General features: G+C 37.5%; 1 protein-coding gene across 8 annotated transcripts in view; it reads left to right on the top strand.

Moving 5' to 3' along the window:
- Positions 1-18,862, top strand: part of ART3 (ADP-ribosyltransferase 3 (inactive)) — a 43,401-nt gene that overhangs the window by 10,775 nt on the left and 13,764 nt on the right. For 4 of the 8 annotated variants that reach the window (XM_036413178.2, XM_036413181.2, XM_045571588.1 and 1 more), the window contains exons 1-3: positions 8,551-8,700; positions 9,818-9,895; positions 14,134-14,851. In XM_036413178.2, the coding sequence (XP_036269071.1) occupies positions 9,827-9,895; positions 14,134-14,851 (787 nt within the window). In that variant the 5' untranslated portion in view covers positions 8,551-8,700; positions 9,818-9,826. Of the gene's footprint in view, positions 1-8,550; positions 8,701-9,254; positions 9,323-9,817; positions 9,896-14,133; positions 14,852-18,862 lie in introns of those variants that run through there. The other 4 variants (XM_036413162.2, XM_036413155.2, XM_045571581.1 and 1 more) reach the window with 3 other exon arrangements.

The raw sequence follows: 18,862 nt of genomic DNA, 5'->3' as shown, positions 1-18,862 counted from the left end.
GGCTTATGAATGGCCTGGTCGTTTGAAATCTAAACTTACCTAACTGCAGCTGAGTCAGAGAGACCCAGAACATTCAAAAGAAGGCCCAAGACCCCACAGTAGCTTGCATTGCTTCACAGCTGGGCCTCATTTGGGCACCTTCAAAACCCAAACAAAGAAGAGGAATCTGCAGATCTCTCCGTAGCTCCTGCTGGGTGGCCTCAGGCAGAGGCTAAATTAGCACTTCCTTGGAGATCAATGTCTCCAGGGGTCAGAATAGGGACCATCCAGATTACAACTCCTCAGATCCATAAGGGACACACTAGGGGCAGACTCATTGAATACCAAAGCCCCATTGAAGCAAATCTTGCCCCATAAGGGTGTCTCTTGCACAGAAGTTCTCCCATCATAGACACAGCTGATTCTCACAACCAATTAGCCTGGAGGCCAATTCCTTCCAGTGATACCAACAGCAATCAAGGCTTAACTACAACAAGACTGTGCACACAGCCCATAAAGGAGTGCACCAAGAGTGTCCACCTCAGGTTACTGGGGAGACTGAGTCACTGGGCCCTGCTAGGACTCCTAGCACACAAAGCCACTTTATCAACTCAGGGAAGCCGCCAAAATGTGGAGACAAAGAAACAGCTCACAAATGAAAGAAATGGAGGAAAGCAAACCACTGGATATAGAGTTCAAACCACGTTTATAAGGGTTTTCAAGAATTTTATAGAAAAGGACAATAAATTTATTGAGACCCTCGAGTATGTGAAAAAGGACCAACTAGAAATTAAGCATACACTGACTGAAATAAAGAATAATATACACAGATCCAATAGCAGACTAGAGGATCGCAAGAATCAAGTCAAAGATTTGAAATACAAAGAAGCAAAGAACACTCAACTGGAAAAGCAAAAAGCAAAAAGAATCCAAAAAGTTGAAGATAGCTTAAGGAGCCTCTGGGACAACTTCAAGTGAACCAACATCCGAATTATGGGGGTGCTAGAGAAGAGAGAGAGAGCAAGATACTGAAAAACTATTTGAGATGAACAAAAACAGACCCAGAGACAGGGAAGCATCGATGAAACTGTCAAACCTCAGAGGGAGGAAGGTAGGGGAGTGTGGGGGAAAGGGAGAGAGATCAACCAAAGGACTTGTATACATTCATATAAGCCTAACCAGTGATCATGGACAACAGGGGGTGGGGCATAAGTGGGGAGGGGTTTACGGTGGAAATGGGGGGATGCAGACAACTATGTGATACCTTAATCAATAAAAAATTAAAAAATTAAAATAAAAACCTATTTGAAGAATTAATGACAGAAAACTTCCCCCACCTGGTGAAAGAAATAGACTTACAAGTCAGGAAGTACAGAGAACCCCAAACAAGAGGAATTCACAGAGGACCACACCAAGACACATCATAATTAAAATGCCAAGAGCAAAAGACAAAGAATATTAAAAGCAGCAAGAGAAAAACAGTTATCTACAAGGGAGTATCCATATGATTGTCAGCTGACTTCTCAACAGAAATATACAAGTCAGACAGGAATGGCAAGAAATATTCAGAGTGATGAATAGCTAGAACCTACAACCAAGATTACCCAGCAAGGCTATCATTCAGAATTGAAGGTCAGATAAAGAGCTTCACAGGTAAGAAAAAAGCCAAAGGAGTTCATCACCACCAAACCAGTATTATATATGAAATGCTGAAAGGTATTCTTTAAGAAGAGGAAGAAGAAAAAAAAGGTAAAGATAAAAATTATGAACAACAAATACATATCAAGTGAATCTAAAAATCAAGTGAATAAAAAATTTGGTGAACAGAATAAACTGGTGAATATACTAGAATCAGGGGCATAGAAAGGGAGTGGACTGACAATCCTCAGGGGGAAAGGGGTATGGGAGTGGGGGGGGTGGGGGGGAAGCGTAAAGAGACTGGACAAAAATCATATACCTATGGATGAGGACAGTGGGGGAAAGTGGGAGATAAGGGTGGGGTGGAGCTATGGGAGAAAAAAAGACGAACAACTGTAATTGAAGAATAAAGATTAAAAAGAGAGAGAGAGAGAGTGAAAAAACAAACGAAAAGGAAACTAATTCTCTATATTGGAAGTCAATTTAGTTCACAAACCCTCATGTCAACTAAAGGTAGAAACAATCTTGCCAATTAAAATTTAGTCATAAGTTGAAACAGCCTTCTTTACATAATTTTTAAAATGTTCTTATTGATTTTTGAGAGAGAGGAAGGGGGACAGCAAGAAACATCGATCTGTTGCCTCCCTGTTTGAATCCATATCCTGGGCATGTGCCCTGACTGGGAATCAAACTGGCAACCTTTTGGTGCATGGACGGTGCTCAACCAGCTGAGCCACACTTGCCAGTGCTAAGTAAATATTTAAATGCATAATTCTTTTCTCCTTTTCCCCCTCTATCCTTCCAAAGAGCAATCTGTTCTGCCATTGGAAGAGAGGTATCATGTTCTGGTCCTGACCTCTAGTGGCCACTCGCCTTCAATGAGATGACTGATTCCGCTTTTTTGTTGTTGTTTTTTTTTGTTTTTAATCTTCACCTGAGGATATTTTTTCCATTGATTTTCAGAGAATGAATGAGAGGGCGGGGGAGGACGAGAGGGGAGGGAGGGAGGGTGGTGGAGAGAGATGGAGGGTGGGGAGAGAGAGAGAGAGAGAGAGAGAGAGAGAGAGAGAGGAGAAAGGTATTGATGTGAGAGAGACATATTGATTAGTTGCTTCCTGCACACAGTAACTGTGGTGCATGTCTGGGAGCCAGCATTCTAACCACTCCAACCACTGAGCCAAACCAACCAGGGCCCTGTTTGGTCTTTGGATGATGGTAATTCACTGCTGACATGTTTTAGTTTTAGTTTAGCCTCCAGTCCCTGTGATACATGATACATGTACTTTGCATTACCTTACCTTTCATGTCTCTTTCAGCCTCTTCCATGGGTCATTGCAACATTTCATATACTTTACAGTGGTGGTCTTTAAATTGAAATATAAATAACTCTGGGGGTACACCAAGACATTCCAAGGAGTATGTGGACAAGGTTGTTGTTTTTTTATTACTTTTAAAAAATAGCAGATGTATTTAGGTATAATTTATATAAATTCCATAAATTTGAAGTGTACAATTAAGTATAACTTTTGACAAACGTATACCATCATGTAACTTCCATACATTCATGATATAAAGCATTTCATCACCTCCAAAAAGTTCCTTCATGCTCTTGGTAGTCAATCTCCTCCCTCAACCCAAGGCTGGCCATCACTGGTCTGCTTTCTGTCATTACAATTTTGCCTTTTCTAGAATGTAATTTAAATATTATCATACAGTGCCAAAACCGGTTTGGCTCAGTGGATAGAGCGTCAGCCTGTGGACTGAAAGGTCCTGGGTTCAATTCCAGTCAAGGGCCTGTACCTTGGTTGCGGGCACATCCTTGGTAGGGGGTGTGCAAGAGGCAGCTGGTCGATGATTCTCTCTCATTGATGTGTCTTACTCTCTATCCCTCTCTCTTCTTCTCTGTAAAAAATCAATAAAATATATTTTAAAAAACACACACACAGAATTTAAATATTATCATACAGTATATAGCCTGTTGTGACTTTTTAGCATAATGCTTTTGAGATTCATCCATGATGTTGCATGTATGAGTAACTCATTCCTTTTGAAAAATGACATTATTGATATATAATTCAGATACTATAAAATTCACCCATTTAAAGTGTATGAGTTAGTGTGTTTTTTAGCATATTTATTAAATTATGTAATAACCACTATAGTCAGTTTTAGAACTACTGATCTAAAAAAGGAAGTTTGTTTCTTTTTATTGATAAGTAGGATTCTATTTGTTTTTCCATTGACCAGTTGATGGAAATTTGATTTTTTTCCTATCTTTTGATTATTATGAGTCAAACTGTTATGAACATTTGAGTACATGTCTGTGTGAACATATGCTTTCATTTCTCTTGGATAAATATCTAGGAGTAGGATTGCTGGGTCTTAACTTGATAAAAATTGTCAAATTGTTTTCAAAAGTAACTTTTGCATTTCTACTAGCAATGTGTGAGAGTTTCATTTGCTTCATTCACATCCTCATCAGCATTTGATGTTATCAGTCTTTTTAATTGTAGCAATTTTAATGGATATATCATGGTTTTAATTTACATTGACTGATACCTAATGATGTTGAACATCTTCTGTTGCTTTGTCATTCATACCTTTTCCTTGGTGAAATATCAAGTCAAATCTTTTGTCCACACCAAACATTAAAATAAGTCTTTTCCAGCCCTGCCAGCATGGCTTAGTGGTTGAGTGTTTCACCATAAACCAGGAGATTATGGTTCAATTCCTGGTTGAGGGCCGATTCTCAGTGTGGGGTGTGCAGGAGGCAGCTGATCAATGACTCTCTCATCATTGATATTTCTATTCTCTCTCCCTCTCCCTTCATCTCTGAAATCAATAAAAATATTTTTTATTTTTATTTATTTTTTTAAAAAGTATATTTTATTGATATTTTACAGAGAGGAAGGGAGAGGGATAGAGAGTTAGAAACATCGATGAGAGAGAAACATCGACCAGCTGCCTCCTGCACACCTCCTACTGGGGATGTGCCCACAACCAATGTACATGCCCTTGTCTGGAATTGAACCTGGGACCTTTCAGTCTGCAGACCAATGCTCTATCCACAGAGCCAAACCGGTTTTGGCAAAACATATTTTTTAAATTCATCTTTTCCTTGCTTGGAAAAGCTACAGTGTTGATTCAATTCAATTTTGCCTATGCCACATCTATGCATGGGACTAAATGGATCTAAGGCTACCTCATTTACTTGTATTCTAGGTTCTACACCCTTTTGCCTAGTCAAGGACATTGATCCAGTATTTCTCTCTTTCCTGTATTACCAACTCTCATCCTCTCTGCTGAGTCATTATTCAAACATGCTATTATTTTCCATCTTTAAAATTTTTTTCTCTTGAATTCTCTTCTTTATTTTTTCCTCTAACCCTTTCCATTAAGCTACTTCCTTATTGCTTTTCTCTCCTTTTCAGAAAAACTTTTTGGAAGAGTTGAGTATTTCTCCATTTCCTTTTCTTTCCATTCTCAGGCCATTTTAACCAGGCTTTCATTCCCACTGTTCCATTAAATTTGCTCTTATCAAGGCTGATAATATCTTCCACATTGTTAAATCCTCTTACCATTTCCCTGTCCTGATCTTATTTGACCTATCAGAAGCATTTGACACTTTTGATCTTTTCTTTCTCTTGGAAATGTTTTCTTCACCTGACTTCTAGGACATCGGTTATACAGAGTCTTCCCTATTTTAACATTGACATCTTTATCCTTCCAGTTATTCAAGCTAAAAATCTTGGAATTATTCTTTACCTCTCTTGCAGCCCACATCCACTCTGTCAGTGCATCCTACTGCTTCAATCTTAAAATTATATTCTGAATTTAAATCCAAATATTTTTATTATGTAAGAAATTATATCACTATTGATCATTTCCATTTACTTTTTAATAAATTATCATCTTTTTGAAAATATATTAGCTTTTTAGAACCCACAAATACTTTTCCTTACCATATTTGAAAACATGTTTAATTTAATATTCAAAAAGAGTATTTTTAACAAACTCAAAGACTACCATACACATACATAAACCTTTCTCACCTTTACTGCTACCATCATTGTTTGAGCTACCATAATCTCTGCTAGCATTATTATAATAACCTGTAAACTGGTCTTTCTACTCTTACCCTACAGATTATTCTCAGCATAACAGTCAGGATGATCCTCTTTCTCTTTGAGTAAAATTCAACATTTTCCAGTGGCCTGCAAAGACATGATCTTACTAATACCCCTCTTACCTTCCTGACTATATCTCCTACTATTCTTCTCTTACCTATTTGTTCCATCCATATTGGCCTGCTTGAATTCCCTCTGCCCGACCACTTTTCCACCACAATCTTCATGGCTGATCTCCCTCATTTCTTTTAAGACTTTGTTTAAATGTAAACTTTCAATGAGTTATCCGTAATCATCCATTTAAATTGCAAACTCTCTCTGCACTCCTAATCTCCCTTGTACTACTTTTTTTTTAAGGAGTAGTTATTATTTGACTGCCTCCTCCCACAAGAATATAAATTTGACAAGGGCAAGATATTTATTTTGTTCACTGTTATAACCCCAGTACCTGGGAAAAACAGTGCTGGGAACATTGCAATGACTTAAATATTTGTTGAATGAATGATATCAAGAGTTTTAAAATGGAAAAAAACAGGAATGGAACAATGGCATATTGGGAATAAACAAGGCAAAACTTGCTTTGAACTTCACACAGTGTTTATGTTCTTTCTGGTGGACTCAGTCTTTTGAGTGATAGATGAATCTAATAGATTTGAGAAGGCCACAGATGGGGAAATACCACTACCACATTTCCTGTAGGCCCACATGCCTGGGACTTAAAAGCAAGCCAGCATGAGCATAGGCTTAAAACCTGTGCATACATTCTTTTTCCTTCCTAACCAAACTCCATTTTTAAAAAATAATACTATTTCTAGGATTTTAGTTAAATTGCTTAGACAATGAGGTGAGAAGAGGTTAGAGGTTTTGAAGAGTCTGAAGAGTAGAGATGAGATGGGTTTTTGTAAAGTGCATGTACTTTATGATAATTTAAAATGTTTCTTTGAGTAATATATATGTGTATACACACACAACACAGAAAAATACACATATATAGGTTAGTGAATTTTCACAAGTCAACACCCACAACCAAATGTAATCAACACCCAGAACCAAAACGGAACCTGAGTAGCATCCCAGGGGCTCCCCAGTGCCTATTCTCTTCCAGCTACTACGTCCCACTTAGAATAACCACTGCTCTGACATCTAAGGCCATAGATGTGTTTTGTCTGATTTTGTACTCTATGTAAATTAAATCATGTAGTATATGCACCTTGTGTCTTTTAGTCATAATTTTGTTTGAGAGATTTATCCTCATTTGTTGTGTCATTAGAGGTTATTAATTTTAATATTCAAAAAAATCCATTGTATAATATACTGCAATTTATCCATTCTACTTTTGATAGGCATTTTAATGATTTACAGTTTGGAGCTGTTATGAATAGAGCTACTATCTAATACATTCGATTAACGTGTTTTGATGTACATATGCATGAATTTCCTAGGACACTCAATTATTTTTTTTATCCAGTCAGTGAACTCTAAGTGTTCTTCAGCATGTAGTCAATATATTCACTATGTGTACTTCACTCAGATGAGAGTTACAGTTGCAGATATTGTTACCAAATCCTTCCCTTCTTAGTGCTATCACTAAACTTGTCTATACTTGATTCTTTTTTTTTCTTTTCTTTTTTTTTAATATATTTTGAGTCTTTACAGAGAGGAAGAGAGAGGGATAGAGAGTTAGAAACATCGATCAACTGTCTCTTGCACACCCCCCACTAAGGTACATGCCCTTGACCGGAATCGAACCCAGGACCCTTCAGTCCACAGGCTGACGCTCTATCCACTGAGCCAAACCAGTTTTGGCTATACTTAAGATTCTTTTTTTTTTTTTTTTGGTTTGTTCCTTTTTAAAATTCTTTATTGTTTAAAGTATTACATATGTCTCCTTTGTCCCCCATTGACCTCTCCCCACCTGTTTCGAACCCCCAGCACATGCCCTCATGCCCCTACTGTTTGTGTCCATGGGTTATGCTTATATGCATGCATACATGTCCTTTGGTTGGTCTTTTATACCAGTTCCCCCCCCCCCCCCCTCGCCTGCCTTCCCTCTGAGGTTAGATGGTCTGTTCAATGCTTCTATGTCTCTGGATCTATTTTTGTTCATCAGTTTATGTTGTTCATTATATTCCACAAATGAGTGAGATCATATGATATTTATCTTTCTCTGACTGGCTTATTTCACTTAGCATAATGCTCTCCAGGTCCATCCATGCTGTTGCAAATGGTAAGAGTTCCTTCTTTTTTATGGCAGCATAGTATTCCATTGTGTAGATGTACCACAGGTTTTTATTTTATTTATTTTATTTTTTAAATTTATTTATTTTTTATAAACCTTTTATACTTAAGATTCTTAACATGTATTCTGATTAAGTATATATATTCATATAAAAGATATGAATTGTGAATGCTTCTCAGAACTTTGTTTTGCTTGCTTGTGTATCCCAGCATCTGGCACAGTACCTGAAATGCAGTGAGCTGGTTGAATGAATGGTGATAACCATAGTCATTGCCAGCAATTAACACAGCAAGTCCCTTTAGTTATGTGAACCATCTAGCTAGGGTAAAGTCTTGCTTTAGTTTGACGTCTCAGAGTCAAAGGGTTAGGAATGGGAAGTGATCACTCTCTGAGAAGCCTAACACTAAAGGCTCAGAACCGAACACGCTGTGTGGTTAGAAGGAATTGCTGTGGCTTTACAAGCCTCTTGGATATTTCATGTGTTAACAGCAGTGATTCCAAGGGATAGTGTGGGGGCCAGATATAAATAGCAGGACACAAATGGGGTAATGTGCCTCTGCCAAGCTACTGCTGGGGGTGTTTATAAAAAGAAAAGCATTCCCGTCTCAGCTCTCACTGTCAACAACCTCCCATTCTGAAGACACGCTCACAACAGAGAAAGTGGGGACACAGTTTGAGACCTAGCATCATTTAAATCTCCACAAGCAGAAAAGCCAGGTAAACATTTTTACTTATTTACACTCAGACTACAGCAGTGAAGAATTAAAACAAAACCTGGTTTCCTAGTTTTCTTGGCACACACTGCTTTGTGACAGTTATTTGCCAAGTCTTACAGACCGAATCTTTTTTGGAAATGGAAGTTTGACACAAAAGTGGCATGTTTGATAGTATATTTTAATATCTTTAGTAAAACAAATAGCTCCTAAATAAAGGCAGGGACCTAAGCCCAAAAGGAAGACTGTCTTCTTTTCTCTATGCTTTCATTCCATGTTCAGATGCCAGAATATGGTGATTGGTATGATAAAACAGATTTTTAGTTCAGTTTCAGTAATGTTAACTGTATCGTAAGTATGTGGAAAGAACTGTAGACCACCTTTAACGAGTCATTTATTGACTCTGGGACAGCTTCAGCCCTTTGGGCCTCTTACCCTCCTACTTACCCCTTTCAGTCTCATAAACACTGTGATGAATATTGGGCATTCAGCCAGCAGAGTTGTATAATCTTATTAGAATTGCTGCCTACCCAGTTCCTTATTATTCTCATTCCTGCCTTCAAAAAGTTATGCAAGACACTTTATCCGTGGGCTTCTCTTGAATGTGAATATTGAGCGGGAAGGAGGTACCCTTGGAAACCTGCTTTGTACCATTACTGGCTTCATCATCTCCATTACACCCAAATGGGCATGACTTGGTTTGCAACAAGGAAAGAAGAGTAGATGATGTACATGGTCTCTAACTCCTGGAGAATTCTTAGAAACTGGGAGTTGGGAGACCAATTTTGAAACGTTTTTGTTTTTGTTAGTGTTAATTTTCTGAGTATGCTGAGGAGAGATGTGATAAGAAAACATGACTATGGTGGGAGAGACAACGTATCTAGACGAGAATGGAAATGGATAGATTTAATCTTGAGCAAATTGCTGAAGTTCTCTGAGTTTTTGTTTTCTCATCTATAGAATGGGGGTGTTAGACAAGCAGACATTGGAATTTATTGGTAATCACTTCCTGACCTTCATGATACCTACTTCCACCCAGAATAAAAATATATATAGTGTATAGTGCTCTACTTCCGTAAGTCTCAAGTCTATTAATTTAAAATTTCTTCATTTTAATTTAGAAGAGAAAAATGAAGACAGGAAATTTTGAAATGGTCACCATGCTGCTGTCAGCTATGATTCTAATGAATATCTTCCAGGTAATGTTGGAAATGGGAAGTACATGGTCATTGAGCTAGAAACTCTTGATGTAACATTACCTAAGGCATCTGTGTGGTTCATAATGTAAATGGGAGCAGAGAGAATAGATAAATCAGTTTTTCAAGAAGTTTTCATCTTTTCATTTTATACATTTTATACATTTTAATTATAGAAGTTTGAAAAAATTGAAATTAAACAAAAAGAGGAGAGTAAAAATCATCCACAGTCTCTCTACTCAATGGGGAAATTTAATTTGTTGATTAATATAGTCTTCTTGGCTTCTCTTTCTCTGTGTTTAATTTACAAAATGGGTTCACAGTACATATGTTTTTTGCCTTTTTAAGTAAATGCTGTGCTATAAATGTATCTCTGGGTCACTAAATATTCTGGAAATATGTATTTTTTTTTTCAAATAAGATGACACTGCAGTATTTGGTTACATGTTTTTTATTAAACTACTATATAATTACCATTTTCACTATTTTGACCACATATTTTTTTCTGATAGAACTTTTATTATTATTTTTTTGAAGTTGAATCCTTACACATTCTGTAACATATTTTTATGTAAAATATGACTCAGGTATCTTACATAACTCCTCCCCTCACATTGTTATCTGTCATGTCACCACTGATTATTTGTCCATTGACTTGAGGTACCTCCTTAAAAAAATCTTGAATTCTTAAAATTTATCTATTTTTTAATTTATATTCTGATACATTGTCTATAGAATGATTATATATTCTGTTGCCTGTACTGTAGTGTGATTTTTAACTGAGATATACTTTACATATAACAATTCACAATTCAGTGGTTTTTGTAGATTCACCATGTTGTGCATAGTTTCACTACTGTCTCAATATAAATTATTTCATCAACCTAAAAAGAAGCCCTATAGCTATTAGCATTCAGCTCCAATTCCTGCTTCCCTGCATCCCCTGGCTATCCCACCTATCTGCTTTCTGTGACTATGGATGTGCCTATTCTGGACATTTTGTACATTTCATCTGAATGGAATCAAGCAATGTCTGTCCTTTTGTATGGCCTCTTTCATTGAGCATAAAGTTTTTAAGGTTCATCTATGTTGTAGCATATATTAGTACTTCATTTCATAGCTGAATAATATTCCATTGTATGATTATTCACATTCTGTTTATCCATGAATCAATTTATGGATATTTGGGTTGTTCCCACTTTTTGTTCTTATGCATAAGTACTGCTGCTATGAACTTTCATGTATATGTTTTTGTGTGAACATATATTTTTAATTATCTTGGGTATATACCTAGGAATAGTATTGCTGGGTCAGATGGTAACTGTATATGTAACATTTTGAGGAACTGTTTAACTGTTTTCCATAGTGGCTGCTTCTTACATTCCCATCAGCAATGACGCTTTAATTTTTCTACATCCTGGCCAACACAAATTCTTTTTTTCTTATTAAAATAGCCACCCTAAATTATATGAAGTAGTTTTTTTTTAAATATATTTTATTGATTTTGTACAGAGAGGAAGGGAGAGAGATAGAGAGTTAGAAACATCAATGAGAGAGAGTCATCGATCAGCTGCCTCTTGCACATCCCCTACTGGGGATATGCCTGCAACCAAGGTACATGCCCTTGACCGGAATCGAACCCAGGACCCTTCAGTCCCCAAGCTGATGCTCTATCCATTGAGCCAAACCGGTCTTGGCTATATGAAGTAGTTTTATTTACATTTTTAATATTCTTTTGCAACAAATATTTACATTTTTAATATTCACTGATTTTTATTTACATTTTTAATATTCTTTTGCAACAAAAGTTTAAAGGGTTTTTCTACGCATTTCTATAATTTCTTTTCTGAACATTTAGATCATTTCTACATTTTTGTAATAAATTTTTGGTAATTTAATTTCACCAGCATTGGCCTTTGTTTCAATGGATAAATCAGAGGAAGATAATATATAACCAGTGTGTTCACCTAGCCTTTTGTATCTGTACCTTTAATGTCCATCCCCTGGTCCCTGGACAGTGGCGGCATTTGTGAACTTTTTCACTGTTCCAGGCACTCGTTGTACAGAACACACAATCAACTGTGGCCTTGGTCCAGAAAGACTTGATGCCTAAAATTAGACTGGTGGAGACTGGTTAGAGGCATAGAGCAGACAGGAACAAATTGGATCAACTTGGATGTGATATGGAGGAGTGTAGGAGGTGGTAGTTTCAGGGTATGATGTCTTGTAATATGTTGAAGTCTTAAGACTTAAAGATAAAACAGTCATTGGAGACCAGGCTATCCTCTGGTACATTCTGTGCTGCAGAGGAAAGTGAATTTCTTGGCTAGAAGATAGCAGGGAATTAGTCTCCTGAAGCTCAAATTCCCACTTCAAGAAACTGACCTACAGACCCAGGAGTACAGGGGTGTTTCACAGAAGAATATTCTGTGGCAGGTAATCAAGAAAAATTAGTTTCTGATGCCAGTATAATTGCTTCATTTGTAAAATGGTGTTATGAATCGTCTTCCCAACCTTTCATATGGGTTTCTATGAGAACAAATTAAACCCTTTTAGAAGTGCTACATAAATTCCAATGGTCTTCATCACTGGAAATAACATTTTAATTAAGGGGACAAACTCTGGAACTAGGTTGCTCAGGTTCAAATTTCAGTTCTAGACAAGTTACTCAATCTGTGTCTATAAAGTCTCTAACTAAGGTCTCCAACTGAGAGTATAGCTTATGCAACCAGTGTGCCATAGAAGTAGTATAGAATAGTGGAAAGAGAGAATGATGTGGAGGGCATTATCTTTTCATTTGTAGAAACCCTTAAATGGTATCCCTGGGCAGATTTGTTCATCCTGTTTTATGATCAGTAGGTCAGAGTGCAGTGTTTTATATAATTAACTTCAATGTATAGATGCTTGGACTTCAAAAGAGAAATATAGTACAGATCCTATCCTTGAATAATTTACAGTATAATAAATATATTTCTATAATGAAATAAAAATAATCACAGTTTGGTGAAGGCTTGACATGTGCCAGGCATGGAGCTAAGACTTTGCATTTATTCATTATATCATTTAATCCTTACAACAGAATTCCAATTAACGCATGTTTCCTTACCTTAGCCTCATGTTTATATGAAAAGATTGAAGCTCAGAAATGTCAAATAACTTTCCCATACTTGATTAGTACCTAGTTAGTAACAGAAATGGAATTTGAACCCACACCTTTCTGACCCTAAGCTAGTGTTAATTATATTACACCACCCTGTTTCTCATATGTATCATTTAAAGGTGGATTGGGCCTTTTTCATTTATACATAGCAGAAACAATGCAAACATGCTCAAAGCAAATAGGCATTTGTTGCTTCTTATGACTAAGATAAAATACAGCCTTCAGATAGCTAGACCCAAGGCCTAAATAATGTTATTGGGGCTTCGTTATTGGTTTTATTTAAAGATAGGCTTTTCCATGGAATTAAAAGGATAACTATGGGCTTTCCCAAGTCAATATTATCATTAGAGCTTGTGATTGTAGAAAAAGAAAGAGTGCTCTGGTTTTTAAGCCTGATTTATTGCTTATTACTGGGGCTGAAGGTACAGAATCAGTCCTATCCAAATCACATGGACAAGGGAATGTCCTAAAAAAGAAGAGGGTGATATTACTATTATGTATTTATTATGCATTATAATTTTATGTTCACTCAACAGTTTTGAGGAATTGAGGAAATCTGGCTAAGTATATTTTCAAAGCCAGGATTGCCACCAATTTCTTCAACTTTTATACTCAATGGTTTTTCTTATATACCACAAGGTTCAAATAAATGAGTTACAGGTATAATCATACCCATATCTTACCCACTAACATTTACTCTTTCACACAAATAGGGCATAGCTGAGAAAAATTATCAATAGCAATAGGATATACTTTCTACATAAAAAAACATATCCAGCCCAGCCAGTGTGGCTCAGTGGTTAACTATTGACTTATGAACCAGGAGATCAAAGCTCAATTCCCAGTCAGGGCACATGTCCAGGATGTGAGCTTGATCCCCAATAGGGGGTGTGCAGGAGGCCGCCAATTTCTCTCTCCCCCCCTCCCCCCTTTCTTTCTTAAGAAAAAAAAAAATCCAAATTTGGTTGTAAGCAAGGGAGAGAGTCTTGGCAGGGTATGAGAGTGTGGAGGTAGTAGTGTGAGAGAAAAAGACACACCAAATATCTTGTTTCAAGAATATTAATTTCCTTTTCTTTTGAAGGTAAAGGCTAATATGTTAGACATGGCAGATAATGCATTTGATGATGAATACCAGAAATGTACTGAGAGGATGGAATTCAAATTTGTTCCCCAACTGCTCAAGGAAGAAAAAGCAAGCCATCAGCTCTTTGAGGATGTGTGGGAAAATGCAAAAACCAAATGGGAAGCTCAGAAGACTCAGCTCTCTCTCCCTATGACGTTTAAGGATAACCATGGAATAGCCCTGATGGCATATATTTCTGAAGCTCAAGAGCAAACTTCCTTTTACCATCTGTTCAATAAAGCTGTGAAGATGGCTGGCCAATCTCGAAAAGATTATATCTATGGCTTCCAATTCAAAGCTTTTCATTTTTACCTGACCAAAGCCCTGCAATTGCTGAGAAGACATTGTGAGGATAGCTACAAAGATGTGGTGTATAGCACAATCCAGGGTACTTCATTTACCTTCGGAGGGCTAAACCAAGCCAGATTTGGCCATTTCACCTTGGCACATTCAGACAAACCTCAAGCAGCAAGTGACGAACACATTCTGTTAACCATTCACACATGCTTTGGGGTTGCCATTGGAAAATTTTTTGATAAAGAAAACGAAAGTGGAAGAATCATTATAATACCTCTGAATGAGATTTTTCATGTGTCAAAGGATGGGACTAGCAATAATCTTATCCTTCGAAGCACAAATAAGACCTGCAGCCATTATGAGTGTGCATTTCTAGGAGGTATGTATCTCGTTCTGTCTGTGCTTGTCTCGGAGGGGAGGAGAAGCATTCTTAGAACCAGGGAGAGATTAGGAAGGAAATTGAGAGGTGTTTGAAAGAAGAAATGACATTGGTGGTCTCTAGTCTAGCTCTTTTCATACTGTTTCAACCTCCCACCTTCCCCCAAAATTAGTTTTATCAAAGTAATACATTTGCAATATTATTGAAAGTTTTAAAAAAAATAGTACTATGAGGCCATCGTTTTCAAACAGGAGCAGTTTGACCTTCAGGATCATTTGGCAAAGGCTGGAAACATTTTTAGTTGTTACACTATCCCTAGTTGCTACTAGTATCTACTGAGTAGAGTCCAAGGACACTATTAAACTGCATTGAACAACCCCCCACAACAGAGAAGTACCTGGGCCAAAATACTACTATAAGGCTTACACTGAAAAGTAGCAGCCCCCTTCCCACCCATTCCCATTCCCATTTGCCACTCCTTGTGGCCTCCATTTTTTGTTGTTGTTTGTTTTTTAGCTACTCTTTCAGGTACTTATTGTCATGGTTCTAAGTAAATAAAATGCTTCAGCATGTTAACTCTTGATTTTTATCTGTTTAATTCACAGTATAGAGAATGAATATTTAGCTCTCATATTCCATAATTAGTTAGGAATTCTTTATTGCATTCATCTTTAACAGAGAACCTATCTGATAGCTCTCTTTTAATAAGCCTAGAGTAGGCTGTCCAGAGTTGGTACAGTGTCTCAACTATTTCATCAGTAACATAGATTCTTTCTGTCCCACCAATCTGAGCATGTTGGTTTGTTGATTCATATTTGCAGTATGTTGTAACTGTAGACATCAATTCATGTTTAAGACAAAATGACCGAAAAGAAGAATGGCAGCCAAATCTGCCTATTTAATCAGGAATGTAAACATTTTCCTAGAAACGCTTAGATTTCTAATTATCATTGACTGTAACAGCCACTTGGTCATTCATAACAATAAGAAAAGCTTGGAAAGGGGGTAATTAGCATTTCCAGTCTCTATACTCCAGGGAGGTAAGGGAAAAGGAATTAGAAATAGCTGGTAGGTCAATAAACTAAAAGTTTCTGGTAATCACCACCCTCAGTATTTATGCATTTCCTTTTTTCCATTCTCCATGTGTAGTAAAGACTAGTACCTTTTTAATTACCTCTTTTACCCTAGGATTATTAGTAGTATGATTTTTTTGTTTGTTTCCTTAGTTTTTTATATACTACCAATATTTTACCTCCAAATCCTTAGAAATATCAGTCTCCTCTTAATACATTCAGATACTATCTCTTTCTCTTTCTTTTCTGGTTATACTTTTGTATTCCCCCATCATCCTGCTGTATGCTGTGCTCTCTAGGCTTGTTGAATATCCTGACATCTCTCTTTACTACTATTCTGAGATTTTCTTTTGCTTCTCCCCTATGAAGAATCCACTGTATCTTGGATTTCTTCCTCTTCCTTGAATCCTTCTTTGTTTGATGGGGTAATGGTTCTCTGAAATTTTTCTGAGAAAAAGGACATTGAGGCAAATGTTTTAAGACTGCATGTCTGAAAAATATATCTTTAGGCTTGGATAATAGTATGTATAGATTGATATTTCTGTTTCAGAAATTGTTTTCCTAGGAATTTTAAAGATCTTCCTCCACTGGCTTCTAGTTTCTGGTGCTGCAATAAAAAAGTATGAAGCCATTCTGAGTACTAAATCTGAATGAGACCTACTTTTTTTCTCTGAAAAGTTTTATGATGTTTTCTATCAATATATCCATAACATTCTGAAATTTTATGATTTTGTGCCTTGGTGTATGTGAGTAAAGAGTTAACAAAATTCTTTCTACTTCTTTCTATGAAAATGGCCTCCAGTTGAACTCCTAGCACCTTTTCTCTGAAATCTACTAAAGGTAGAAATGACAAATGGTAAACTGCCTAATTGTAAACATAATCTTATCTGCTTGGATTATGAATGAACTGTAAATACTTTGGGGAAAGTTATAGTATTGAGCATTCCTGAATGTATTGTGACATACCTAGGTGTTCTTCTTGCTGTGTCATGGAAGTACACTCCTAGGCTGATATAAGAGATACTCTCTTCTGTGACAGATATGTGGCATGAGGCTACTAAGTTAGGATAGTTCCTGCACCCATTTGTGTACTCTTGTTTCCTTGTAACTGAGCATCATTTTGGGGGCTAATAGCCCTGGACTTCTGTAAGGACTTGCATTGAAGAGATCTATATCATGATGTCCATTGCTAAATAGTATGCCATGTTCCCTGCCTTGCATTCTTCTGCAAATCTGCTGAGATGCTGGCCTTTTGGGGTCTTACGAGTGTGATTATTTTCTAAACCCAAAACCACAGCTGCTGGTCATGCAAAATGAGTATTGCAGTAGGACCTCAGAAGTGGGATGGACATTTAGATTTGACTGTGACCAAGGTATATGAGATAAAAAAAGAACAGGGTGGGTAAGTGCCAATGAAACATCATGCCTAGTTAGAGGGCTGATTCACTTACAATGAATGGCAGAACCTATGTAGCCATTGAGGTACTTGGGACACAAAATTTAAGGAGATCCCCAGTTTCAGGGTTGTACACTTGCAGCATCTGCATTTGCATGACCCTAAAAGTGAGCATCTCTTAGAGTTTGCACTTGGCACCTCATTTGCCTCACCCTAGTCCTGGCCCTTAGTTGCAAGTAAATGAGACTAATTGTTCACCTGGAGGGGCAGATGATGATTGGAGTGAGTAAATTTGTATAGAGAGGAAAGATACTCATTCTCCTTATTAACCCTACATTAGACCTAACCAAAAACCAAGTAGGTTGAAGACAGCTCATACCAGTTTATGGAACTGATTGTGGGCATGTATGTCTTCCCAGTTCCTATATCACAGTAGCTTGAAATTGGCCATGGTTGAGAGTTATACCATAGAAATCAGCAAATACTACAAATCAGGACTCCCTAATCCCCACTGCAGAACTTGTTCAACTTTACTAGCACATCACAGCCGGAAATCCAGTTGCTTCTGGTCTGTCAAAACAATGCCATGTTGGTGCTCCTGATGCATTTAGCCACATGCCATTTGTAGAGGAATTGGTTCTACAGAAATCCTGGCTGCAGTAGCTACAGGCCAAATAAATCACTGGTATGTGGTTGATTAACAGCCCGCAGAATCCATGTTTGTGAATGGGATAATGATGAATAAGAAGGGTGGAGCCATTGGGTGGATTCAGAATGAGGAGGAGCTTAGACCTGCATGGGCTAGTGGGTTGTGAGCACCACGTGAGAAAGGGAAAGTGGAAAGCACACCTCTGTGAGCCAGCCCACAAGATCAAACAGAGGCTACACAGCAGGTTAATGTTCAAACCAGCCACAAAGGCAGATCTTTGTGGAGTCTCACATGTACTATTTGGAGAGCTCTGACAAAGTCAGACCATGCACTTGATTGTGTTGATTTAATTCCAAACTGAAGTCTAACTAATGTCTTCTGCTGCCATCTAGAGATAACTAATGGGAACCTAGGCTCAAATCTAGATCATTGAAGCTAGGATTTTTGAAACACCATGAAGAACAATAACCAGCACTTTTGTTAGTTTGTTAATAATCCTCACCCAAGGATGTTTTTTCCACTGGTTTTTAGAGAGAGTGGAAAAGAAAGAGGGAAGGGGAAAGGGAAGGAGAGGGAGGGAGGGAGCGAGCGAGCAAGTGAGAGAGAAGGAGAGAGAGAGAAAAAGAAACATCGATGTAAGAGAGACATTTACATTGGGCTGATTGCCTCCTGCACGCACCCCGACCCAGGGCGGGGGATGGAGAGTGCAACAGAGGTTTGTGCCCTTGACCGGAATTGAACCCAAGACCCTTCAATCCGCAGGCCAACACTCTAACCACAGAGCCAAACCAGCTAGGACACCAGAGCTTTCTTAGAAATAAGCCAGGAAGATATAATCAGAACTTTGTCCCATTGTGACTAACTGTAATTTTGGATGAAAAAAGACAATATTT

Source organism: Pipistrellus kuhlii, unplaced genomic scaffold, assembly GCF_014108245.1.
Source record: "Pipistrellus kuhlii isolate mPipKuh1 unplaced genomic scaffold, mPipKuh1.p scaffold_m20_p_1, whole genome shotgun sequence".
NCBI lineage: Eukaryota > Metazoa > Chordata > Mammalia > Chiroptera > Vespertilionidae > Pipistrellus > Pipistrellus kuhlii.
Note: the sequence above shows the minus strand (reverse complement) of the source record. Positions and strands in the feature narration are given on the sequence as shown.